This window comes from Pyricularia pennisetigena, chromosome 5, assembly GCF_004337985.1.
Source record: "Pyricularia pennisetigena strain Br36 chromosome 5, whole genome shotgun sequence".
Lineage (NCBI taxonomy): Eukaryota > Fungi > Ascomycota > Sordariomycetes > Magnaporthales > Pyriculariaceae > Pyricularia > Pyricularia pennisetigena.
Window position 1 is genome coordinate 653,984 of NC_043743.1, and position 11,133 is coordinate 665,116.

Genomic DNA, 11,133 nt, shown 5'->3' on the forward strand with positions numbered 1-11,133 from the left:
AATCAGACCAAAACATCTTGGCTTGATCTCCATCTTGATCGAGTGCAAACATCAGTCAATAGTAAACCCGGGGTTGATCATATTAACCGGAGAAAACACCTGTTCGCACGCACTAGCAGATCAGTAAGCGAGATGGGAGGCGATCTTCATACAGTAAATAATTCTTTGCGTGGAAATAAATATAATCGATCATATTTATTTGACCTTGCAAGTTCGCAAGGCTTCCTTCTCAATTTTTTTTTTTTTTTTTGTCTTTAAAAAAACAAGCAGTGATACTGACTGAAGCTTGTTTCGTTTAGTTTACATTTCACCTAGAAACAATCGTCCAAGGTCACCAAAAAAGTTGCACAATGATTGATGGACTTTTCGCGCCATAGGTTCATCCTGACTCTTCAACAGGGCTATCCCTTGGGTTGGCCTCTAGCTCATGAGCCTCAGCCCGGCCCTACGCATTAATTCGGATATATCTTCTACAATTGGAACACATTACTAGCATGCACCTGTCCAGGCGAGGCAGTACGTCAACAGGTGTCGTTCTCATTCTGATTTGAAACGCCTGCAGATCGCCCACCAGGTCGAGTGTGGTACATTCGGGCCAATTACAGACCTGCAGGACACAGTGAAGGAGAGGAGAGTTGTTGACCCTGAGGAGGTCTCGAGACTAAGGAGGTACTATAGATACTAATCAAGGTAATTATGTCACAACACGGTCTTTGTGAACCGCCCTCCGTTTGGTGTTTGTAAATGGTCTCGCGTTCGGGTCCATCCCCGCCCTTTTACTAGGTGTTCATTCCGAGAAGACTGACAAAGTATTTCCATCATTCATACGCCTTTTTACCAAGGACCCATCCCCAATCGATACATCCAAACTCATCAGCAGCATAATAAGTTCGTTGTTCTTTATTTCTTTATTTCTTTATATCTTTCACTCACCACTTTGCCGCAAAATATGATAAAAAAAAAAAAAAATCAATCCCATGGGTATTTTGGACAGCGTCCAATCTTTGGCTGTGGAGACACCGGGCTTTATTGAGCCCAACCAAGGATTTGTCGGACCCTCCCGTCGCACCTCCAACAGGAGGGTCCCAGTTTCATGACAAAACGCCAAGATTCTGGAAATGGAAACAAGCATGTCACAACCAATTTCATCAGGCGCCGTCGAGCCGCGGATTCGGTAAAAGCCCGCCTTGGTTATCCCCAAAAAGGGCATTGTGCGCTTTGCGGGCTGAAATCAAGTCGAAGTGAAGCGAAAAACTTGCGTGCTGATCCGACAAGAGGGATCCGGGGAATCGAAAAGAGAGAAGGGAAAAAAAGAAAACCGATAGACGGGTTAAACGGCCTGATTGTGTAACAGCGGCTTAGACGGATGACAACAGGAAACAACCCAATGATACATCAGACCAAAATCGACGGCATATCAATGGCATAGATTGATATCCCTACCACACCATCTTTGGAGCTGACTGACTATCCGGAAGAGATTAAAAAAAAATGCGTGTACAGTACATTCCAGAGTTTGGCGGGCCCCGTGGAAATGTACTGTATATAGACGCCTGGGATTCAGATGAGACAAGAGACCAAGAAAATTCACATTTCCCATGTTTGCCCAAATTTCCCAGGAGTCTCTCTCGTTGCTCAGGAGTTTGCTGTGTGATTTTTTTTTCTTTTTTACTTTTCTCAGTCTTCTTCGGCATCATGTCCGAACCCCGAGTGTGTATCCCTCCCCCTTTACAACGAATGGGTCGCGAAACACAACGGGATCACCAATGAGAAGGCTTTGTTCATCAGGGCCGAAACAAGCCCTGTGGCTCCCCCAGCTATTATGGCAGCAGAGCCTCCTAATGCGCGTGGATCGCCGTTCAACGGGAGATCCACACCGGCAATTTCTCTGGACAGATCCTTGAAAGTCACGGTCCACAGCGCGACAATGACCGTTGCAGATGTCTCGACATCTGCCCACCAACAACGACCCGCCAGCCCCTGTCACCCGCCAAAAGTTGCGGTAGGCAGAGCGGATCCCCCACCTGAACACCAAAGGACGTCCTAAATAGGCCAAATACTCGATAGCCCATGATGGCCCACAATCTTGCCGTCGTCCCATGCGTTGTTCCTGGTCCCACCGGCATGGTTGCGATGGACCCCCCTAGGGCCCTGCCGCCCATCTCAGCAGGAAGAGGAAGGTCGAGAGAGACAGGGCTGGGATAGGGGGGCCCGTCGGACTGGGCTAGGGGGTTCGGCCGGGTCAAAATGGAAAATATCTATTAAGCTGCCATCCCATAGAAGAGCAGCCCAGAACCATCACGAACCCGAAGTTCACTTTCTCTTCTTTTCTCACCTTCTTACTATCCTTCAATCCTCCGGCAGGCTGTAGTTCCTTTCCTTAAGGTCCTTTTTAGTAACCTTCGCTTCAACTTCACCTGTGCAGGCACACTTTTTTTTTAGGGGGAAAAGAATTACCCTTTTTCGTCAAATCCTCGTTTTTTATTCACAGTGCTCTTTTTGGCCTTTTCCGTTCACAACCAGTCAAGATGCCTTCTATTACACGGACTCTGGCCTTCTCGGCCCTTCTGGCTTTTGCCAACGCTCAGGGTGTTGTCCTGAAGGCTGTCGGTGACAAGGGCGAGAGTGCACCTCTCCAGGGTATGTTCTACCTTTTCAACCACCAGTACACCCGTTGCTTGACCAGTATGATATATCAGATACTAACCAGGACCTCACTGCAGTCGACACGAAGAACCCTGCCGACAACAACTTCATCTCCGACGCTGAGATCAGGGAGAACATCGTCAACGCTTGTGGAAGGACTGCTGCTGGTAACATTGATATTGGCGAGACCTCCGAGATCAACCTGTCCAAGAATGCCGTCACCAGCGTCAAGAAGGGCAGCAGCCTCGTCCTCACCATCAAACAAGGCGGTGCCAACGGTGCGGGTCCTTTCGACTGCGACCTGGATCTCACCAACAACTCCAACGGTCTGACTGGCCAGACCAAGCTTCAGACCAAGGAGACCAAGAAGGGCGACAACATCGAGGTCACCACCACGATGCCTAACGACCTGAAGTGCGTTGGTGGTAAGTTGTCAAAACAATAGCATCCGCAGCGGTGGTCACAACGATACACCCACCCCGTGAGGCCCAGAATGGATTTGGCTGACTCCTTTTGCTCGTTTACAGGCTCCACTGGTGACCTTTGCATGGTCCGCTGCCGTAACAAGCAGAACTTTGGTGGTTGCGTCGCCATCCAGCAGACCGACACCACCCCCAACGTCAACAGCCCCCAGAACATCAAGACCGGGGCCACGCTCAAGGGCGTCCTGGACCAGGTGAACCAGGACCAACGCGACTTGAAGGTCACCGTCGACGCCATCGCATCTGCCTCTGAGAAGGACCAGGGTGCCGCTGTCGCCAAGGCCCTGGTCGACTTCAACTTGGCCAACGGCGTCCTCAAGGACCAGAACACCACCCGCGTCACTCCCCCCGCCAACAACAACAACAACAACAATTCAGGCAAGAACAACAATTCTGGCAAAAACAATTCTGGCAAGAACAATTCTGGCAAGAACAACAATGCCAAGAACAACAGTGGCAACAGGAACGCCGCCAAGAACAACAGCGGCGGCCGGAACAACGCCGCCAAGAACAACAGCGGTGGCAAGAACAACGCCGCCAAGAACAACAGCGGCGGCCGGAACAACGCCGCCAAGAACAACAGCGGCGGCCGGAACAACAACAACGCTAACGCCAACAACAACGCTAACGCCAAGAACAACAGCGGCGGCAAGAACAACAACAACGCTGCTGCCAAGAACAAAAACAACGCCGCCGCCAAGAACAACAAGCGCGAGCTGTTCAGGGAGATCAAGAGGTCGGACGCCGAGGACGTCGAGGAGGTCCAGGTCAAGGCGCAGAGCGCTGCCGGAAATGGGTTTTTTGACGACGAGGAGTAGAGTATTATTTTTTCCCCCGTTACTCTCATTAAAATCCCCCCTTTTTATTTAAAAAAACGAAATAACATGTCAAGTAGCACATGATGGACTGTGGGTGGTTTTGTTGTCCTTGGGTGGCATTGATTTGTTTTACCCGACGATGCTTCTAAAAACCCCCCATTGTCTTATTGTCCCTGTTTATATGTAAATGTCTTCTATGCACATGTTTTGAGCTTTTTTTTGTACTTTCTTGGAGCCATTGTTTTCTTTTGGGTTGGAACTACCACTGCGCTGACTTTTTTTTTTTGAGCTTTGAAGGATAATATACCGGACTGGTCCAGTTTTTTTTTGCTCTTTTTTTCTTTTCTTGTCAAGAAGCGAGCATGCATTATTTGCCAAATCAACAACCATCTTAAAATCTAAAACTTGTTCGGGAATAAGGATTGATATTCAGAGCCGAGTGAACTGATTGGGTGCCCCAAGTCAGCGTTTGTGTTTTGGAAAGATCCGATGCTATTACGTCCGCCACCACAAGCGCGCCGCAACCTCATGTAGTATTGGCTGTTCTTAAAAAGGACGTGGATGACAAAAAAAAAGCTTTTTTTTCGAGCCTCAAACTCAAACCGAAAAGATGGGTGCTGCTATCGGACCTCCCGTTCCGAAGAATTGCCTGAGAAAAAGTGATAACCCTCATGATTGCGAAACCCCGAGAAAGGCAATCCTCCACCATACAAAAATATATCTTTTTGCCTCCTGTTCCAGAAACGGCTCGAAACACTCCCCCCAGGGTATAGGGGGGTGCGATGACCAACAATGGTGAAACCCCACCCCACCTCACCCTTCCCTCCCATCCCCCACAAGGAGCTCAAGATTCAAGCAGCACCCCCGAGGAAGAGCGTTTTTGTTTGCCGCCTGTCATTTGTCTCAAAAGCATTACTCTGCCCCCTGGGTCGGTTTCTTCTTCCCTTACCTGACTGATGTCATGACGTTTCCGGGGGCACTCTGACAGCTTTGACTGGCTGCAAGTTCATGGCACGACATGCCGTTTGCGATGGCACCACGCAACTGCATTATTCCATGCGCCATGACGCTACCAGTGTAGCAGTGTAGGGTAAGGGCTAGGTATGATGGTCAAAAGGAAAATTGCAAACAGGTACTCTGCTTCAGATTGCTCACGTATTTTTACTGGGGAAAACACCCAAACAAAAGATGGACTGAATAATAACGAAAATAAAATGCTTCGAAGCCATCCGTGACTATTCATATACTTTGAATACATATGTTCTTTGGCAGATTCATCCCCACCAAATTTTAGATAAGGATGTAGCCACCGGAGTCTCCCTCCATATCATAACATTCGTGGGGTAAAAATAAGAAAACAGAAAGGTGCCAAAAAAAACAGAAGCCGGCTAGAGACGTGGCAGGGCGTGAGGTCATTCTGTGGTTGAAGATAAAACCAACGGTTGTGCAAACAGAAAACCAGGCAACACATCGTTCCTTGAGACTTGTGGACGATAAACCAAAGTTCAATGTCCGGCCTTGCAAGCACTGGAAACAAAACATAGCGACGGACCCAGCTGGAGGTTCATCAGAGGGTATTGTGCCACAGTGGTTGTCAAGTAACCAAGTGAGAAAGCCCAGACGAGATCGAGTGGAGCCGGTTTAGCCTTTTGTCTTTTTTTGTTACAACTCGCGGATAAAGCAAAACAAATCCAGTCCACAGGTCAATCATTCGTCATACATACCCTCTTCGGGAGAGGCGAAAATTATCTGCTTTTTGTCGACACGGCTGTGTTGTTGTGGGACAGCCCCATCTTGTTCTGCGGGCATCTAAGAATAGGAGTCAAGGACGGTTCGAACGCCCGACAAAGAATTCTTGGGAGTAGATTTACCAGTAGCGTCCTGGGCGATCGTACTCTCGCGGATAGCCACCATCACGGGCATAACCAGGGTCCCTAGGAGGGAAATCGCGAGGAGGAGGTCGATCGTAGGGCCGGCCGTTGGCATACGGGTCAGGAGGGGGGTAGTCGCGGCGGTACGGGTCATGATCGTACCGGCCACGTGGGGGAGGCGGGGGATAGTCATCCATGGGAGGACCACGGCCATGACGCGGCGACGACCGGTACCGGGCACGGTCATCATAGTACTCCCGACGAGGAGGACTGCGATCACGATACCCATCGCGATATCCATCACGGCGTGGAGGGCTGTATCCGCGAGGCGGGCCGCGACGATCATATTCATCACCAGGGGGGCCGTACGGGCGGCGGCCAAGCGGGGACCGAGACCTCCCGCGACCATCACGTGGCGGGGGATCCGGCTGGGTCTTGGTGGTTGTCAGAAAAAAAAGCTCCAGGGTCCGGCGGGGCCGAGTACGGGCTGGCTGTGAACAAGGTCCGGTAAAAAAAAAAAAAAAAACTCACATTCGCAACACAGCGGACGATCTTATCCTTGAATTCCTTACCATCCAAGGCTTCAACGGCAGAGGCCAGGTCCGCGGCAGTCTCGAATTCGACAAAGCTGGCCATGGAGAAAAAGCAAAAAAAAGTCGTCAGGCCGCGTTCCGGGTGAACATCCAGATATTGACATCTTCCAAACTTACCCCTCGCCATTGTTATTCCGCCCGGTCTCGGAATAGACCACATCGAGCTGGGATTGCCGAGCAAAATCTTTCAGGTCCTAGATCCAGAGGCCGTGTAAGTGGAAGGCCAGGAGCGTCTGCGCATGTTGACTTGAGCTGCGGGTTGCTGGAGACTCCTGACGCAAGTGGAAAACTATGCCATGTCCATCTATACCGAGGATATGGGTGAATCCGGCTTAGGGGTCCTCCACCGGAGCATTATCACGTCCAAGTTTCCTGGGAGTCAAAGGAATCCAAAAGCGGGAGATCAATCCAGACCGGCCTGGTCGGAAAACAAAGATCCTGCCCGTGGGAGCGAGGGCAGCAGATGCAATCCAGCCAGGACTCGGTCGGGCGGGAAACAAAAGCCAAAGTTGCCATGGATCCAAAGGAGTGTAGAGGGGTTCCAAATCCATCAATCCGGAGACAAGAAACGGGAGTAAGGACAGACCTGCCAGCTGGTGTCAACGGGGAGCCCGCTGATTTGCATGCGGAACGCGGTACGCCGAGGCCGTGGTCCAGAGCGCTCGCCGCCATAACCGCCGCCGCCACCACCACCACCACCACCACCACCGCTGCCTCCTTCTCGATTGCGGGTGCCGCGGGCGAACTGGACCGTAAGGCGCTCTCCCATGAAAGTCGAACCGTCTGACAAGGTATGTTAGCAAGGGGAAGAAGCATCCATTTCAGGTTTTAGTAGCAAGTGAGATTTGCGACGAGACATCTTCGGAGGACAGCAATAGAGAGCATCGGATCGGTTTACGTACGAAAAGCTGTAAAGAAAGCGCAAGAAGTCAGTTTCTGAAATATACGCGAAAGTGACAAGACAAAATTACGGATTCTGTAATCGCTTGTTTTTTTTGGAAGGAGGGGCGATGCTTACCGGGGACGACGTCACGAGCGTCCAAGGGGTCATCGTACTCGATGAAGCCAAAACCATTCATTAGCTTGATCTCGGTGATCTTGCCGGTACCATGGCTGGAGAAGTGGGTTGAGACATCCTCCTTTGTGGCTGTAGTGAACTTGGTTAGCTCGTCGGTCAGACTAGCTTCAAAGTAAAACGATTCCATTCTGAAAGGTGAGCCTTCGACGGTATCGACGTACCAGAGCGCGGGAGGTTTCCCAGGTAAAGGCGGGTCGAAGAGACCTCGGTCATGTTTGCCTAGTAGTTAATTCTTCGAGCGTGGCTGTCAGTAGAGGATTTCGAAATGGCGCGCCTTCGTTCTGTGATGAGTTCTGCGCTGAAGAGCAGGTTGGGTAGCGGCCTAGTTTCTAGCTGAGGGGTGGCTGGCTTGTCGACCAACTTGTTGGAGCTCTGCAGGAGCCTGAAAGGCAATGAAGAATGCGAAATCGTACATACAGATGCAGTCGAGCCGATTTTGTAGCTGAGAACGAAGCCGTGATTGGTAGAAGTCGGTTGGCGACAGACCCGCGCGATCCGACGCGGCTAACGGGTTGATATTATACACAGTCGATGCCTTGCAGTAAATATCTTCCTCTGTACCAGTCGACGAAGAGCAACGGTCGATAGGATCTGAGAGAACCTTAGCCTGGTCCGACAAATTCTGTTCTGAATGTTTATCGCCCAGCGGTCGGGTGGGCTGTCCGAGGGCGGAGAAATTAGCGCCCAGTTCAGTGCGCGGGCGCCACCTTGGAAAGAGGCGTCAACTGCCGAGCTGGCCCAAATCGGCTTAGCTCGCTACCTGTCACGTCGAGCTTCCCCACAACTTTGCAAGAGCTTGCGATGTCATTGGATTTTGCTACGCGCTTGAGCACGATTGGACGATCGCAGAAGCCGTCGTCCGAAGGGAGGAAAAAAAAAAAAAAAAAAAAAAAGAGTTTTAATTTATGCCTATTTTGTACTGTACCGTACCACCCGAGGACTGTAGCCATTAGACTTAGCACCCTGTTCTTGTTTCATTCTACAGTAGACTACTATAGTCTAGTTGTGCACGTGAGAACATACAGTAATCACCTTGTTGTGTCCAGCAAGCCAGCCAGCGTTTTATCAAAAAAGAAAAAAGAAAAAACATTTTTCTACACGTCAACTTGGTTCCTTGTCCTTCCGAGCACCAATTGACTACCAAAACTCTCGAGTCCACCATTAAATATGGGCTTTCAATTTGACACACTCAATAGCACTAATTAGTGCATCCTCGCTCTCTTGGTGGATCTTGAGAATTCTTAGCCCCGACCTTGCGGCGAGATTGGCCCACTGCTCCTCGTTGCGCTCCTTGCCGCCGACGACCATCATGCTGAAGTCCATCACTGCTCCGAACAGCTTTGGAGGGGTTTTCAGGACCTGCTCCAAGATTAGCAGTCTGCTGTCGTCGGCCATGGCATCCACAATAACGCGCAATATCTGGACACTTTCGTCGTCGCCATAATCATGAAGGCATGTGCGGATGAAGTATATCAATGCTCCTGTTTGGACCGTGGACGCCCGTTCCACCACCAAAACATTCAGCATTTGAACAAAGTCTCGTTCATGGAGCTTTCACTTTGCGCGGCGACAAGGAAACAGACGTACCTTTGACTGGCTGTTCCTTGTGAAAGTCAATCGCAATCTTCTGGGACGCTCTCAGCTCCTTAGGATCCAGCTTCTTTAGCTCGTCGATGACCTCTGGCAGATCTTGCAACACACAGCGGCCGGCATCCAAGCCGGGCGTGGCTTGGAGGATTGCCTGGGTGACGTGTCCCTTGCTAGCCCCAACGTCGACAAGGAGCGGCCGCCCGGGCTGTTTGTGTCCAACGTCGACGATCCACCGAAAATCGTACGTCCCGTACTTTGGCTGGGTTGCGGACCATACCGCCATGTTGTCCATGAACATCTGGATATTTTCAGGGCCTTGTTCACGCATACACTCCCACATGGTTAACTCGGGTCGGCCTTGTGCGTAGGTGAAGAGCGTATGGTGTCGGGTGGTCGGCTCCTTGCGTCCATACTTGGAAAAGTAGGAGGGCATCGCCAGCGCTCCTGGGTACAAGTACTTGTTACTTTATCCCCGGGGTGGTTGAGTAAGTAAAACTGGGCTGACGGTTTGAACCTCTGACAAAAACCATGAAAGGGTACGTACAAGACATTGTTTTGTCCCGGGGGTAAATCAAAGACGACAAAGGCTCTGGACCTGGTTGTGTGGGCGATTCTATCTCGATCGACTAGTTTCAAGAATTCATTGGCCACCAGAGGCCCTGTGATGCGACCTGAATACAGGGTCACGGATTGTAAACGCATCATGTTTAACTCTTGAGAACGAACACCAATAAAGTAACACATCAAGCCAGGGTGGTACCAGTGTACTACTCACGGATCAAATTTACATCTGCGTCGAGCTTCTGGGCCAATTCGGCATACGAGATATCACCCTCTAAAGGTATCTGTCGAAAGCCTTCGAAATTCTCGAAGGCGACCATTGCGGCAACCGACATTTGCATCAACCAGCTGTCACGCATAATTTCTTGGGGTCCGCGCAGCAGGTTTTGGACGCCAGTGGCTGCCTGGATGGCATCTTGGTGAGGGTTTCCATCGCGGTCAGCTATGGTCCCCTGATTCTTTGCACGGATCCGTTTGATGGCCCCGGCAAGATCAATGGCGAGCCTTTCCAGCCGTGAAAGTTCCTCGTCGGAATACTCAGTGCCACGGAGGATTGACGAAGACATTTTGTGGATGGGATTTTGTTTCCAGAGAGAAGATTGTGGTTTGTGCCTTGAGAGAGATACTATGGCAGTCAATTACCAATTCTCTGATCGGATTTCTATCACAAGAATATATATACACATTCACACTCACACAGATGCATGTTCCAATTATATTCATTTGCGACCTAGCTGTTTAGGAAAGCAAAACTCCAAGGGTTCTTGATTGGTTCGGAGCTGTATCGCCATCAGTCCCATCTATATCAGTCTCCGGACCACCGAAGGCAATATTATCGATAGTGACCTTAAACTGCACTAGGTTTGACTGTGCTCTCTCGGCCTCTTGAAGAGACTAAGATTGGATGTTAAATTTATACGGAAAAGGTGTAATCTCTGCCTTCCATAAAATGAAAGTGTCATGGTCTAAGGAAATAGGTATACACTCAGCTGTATTGGGGCATTACTTCAAGGCATACGCCGACGGCTTGCAGCGGGTGATTTGCAAACAAACTATCATTAAGAATATTCCTAGGTGGCTTGTAGATTTGTGAGACACAGGGGCGTTGGTGCACCTTGAAGACGAGGCCGGAGCCGGAGCCGGAGTATCGACAACATCCCTTTCGAAGCAGAAGATACGATAGCCCAGTATGACAAACTAAGTTAACATCAAACCATGTCGAGGTTTTGCAGCTAGCCCCTGTCTACTAGCTAGGAGCTGAGATCAAAATCGGATGACCGCAGACAGCAATTCAGCAATCCATGTTGAAAAGGACCGCTCGGGACAGGGAAATACAAACTGGAAACTAAGTTGATCACATGAATGTCGGGCAGACTAGCGTTAGTTCCATCCAGATAAGAGGCAATACGGATAAGAGCATTCAAGCATAAGATGCGAGCTACATGGCTTGACAGCTCCTAAACTACTCCTAAGAGGGGTCCAAGGTCAGGTAAC

General features: G+C 50.1%; 3 protein-coding genes across 3 annotated transcripts; 1 reads left to right on the forward strand and 2 right to left on the reverse strand.

Moving 5' to 3' along the window:
• Positions 1-2,528: 2,528 nt before the first annotated feature.
• Positions 2,529-3,946, forward strand: PpBr36_08148 (uncharacterized protein; the record flags this gene model as incomplete). Its single annotated transcript, XM_029895280.1, has 3 exons — positions 2,529-2,640; positions 2,724-3,071; positions 3,174-3,946. 3 exons carry the CDS (start codon positions 2,529-2,531, stop codon positions 3,944-3,946), a joined length of 1,233 nt encoding a protein of 410 aa, XP_029747541.1.
• A 1,867-nt stretch (positions 3,947-5,813) lies between these two features.
• PpBr36_08149 (uncharacterized protein) lies at positions 5,814-7,701 on the reverse strand (the record flags this gene model as incomplete). The annotated part of the gene is made up of 6 exons (XM_029895281.1): positions 5,814-6,245; positions 6,349-6,445; positions 6,528-6,604; positions 6,997-7,193; positions 7,429-7,557; positions 7,650-7,701. 6 exons carry the CDS (start codon positions 7,699-7,701, stop codon positions 5,814-5,816), a joined length of 984 nt encoding a protein of 327 aa, XP_029747540.1.
• Positions 7,702-7,707: 6 nt separating this feature from the next.
• PpBr36_08150 (uncharacterized protein) lies at positions 7,708-10,205 on the reverse strand (the record flags this gene model as incomplete). Its single annotated transcript, XM_029895282.1, has 6 exons — positions 7,708-7,732; positions 7,902-8,195; positions 8,678-8,969; positions 9,076-9,542; positions 9,623-9,749; positions 9,854-10,205. The coding sequence occupies 6 exons, from the start codon at positions 10,203-10,205 to the stop codon at positions 7,708-7,710; spliced, it is 1,557 nt and encodes a 518-aa protein (XP_029747304.1).
• Positions 10,206-11,133: the final 928 nt, after the last annotated feature.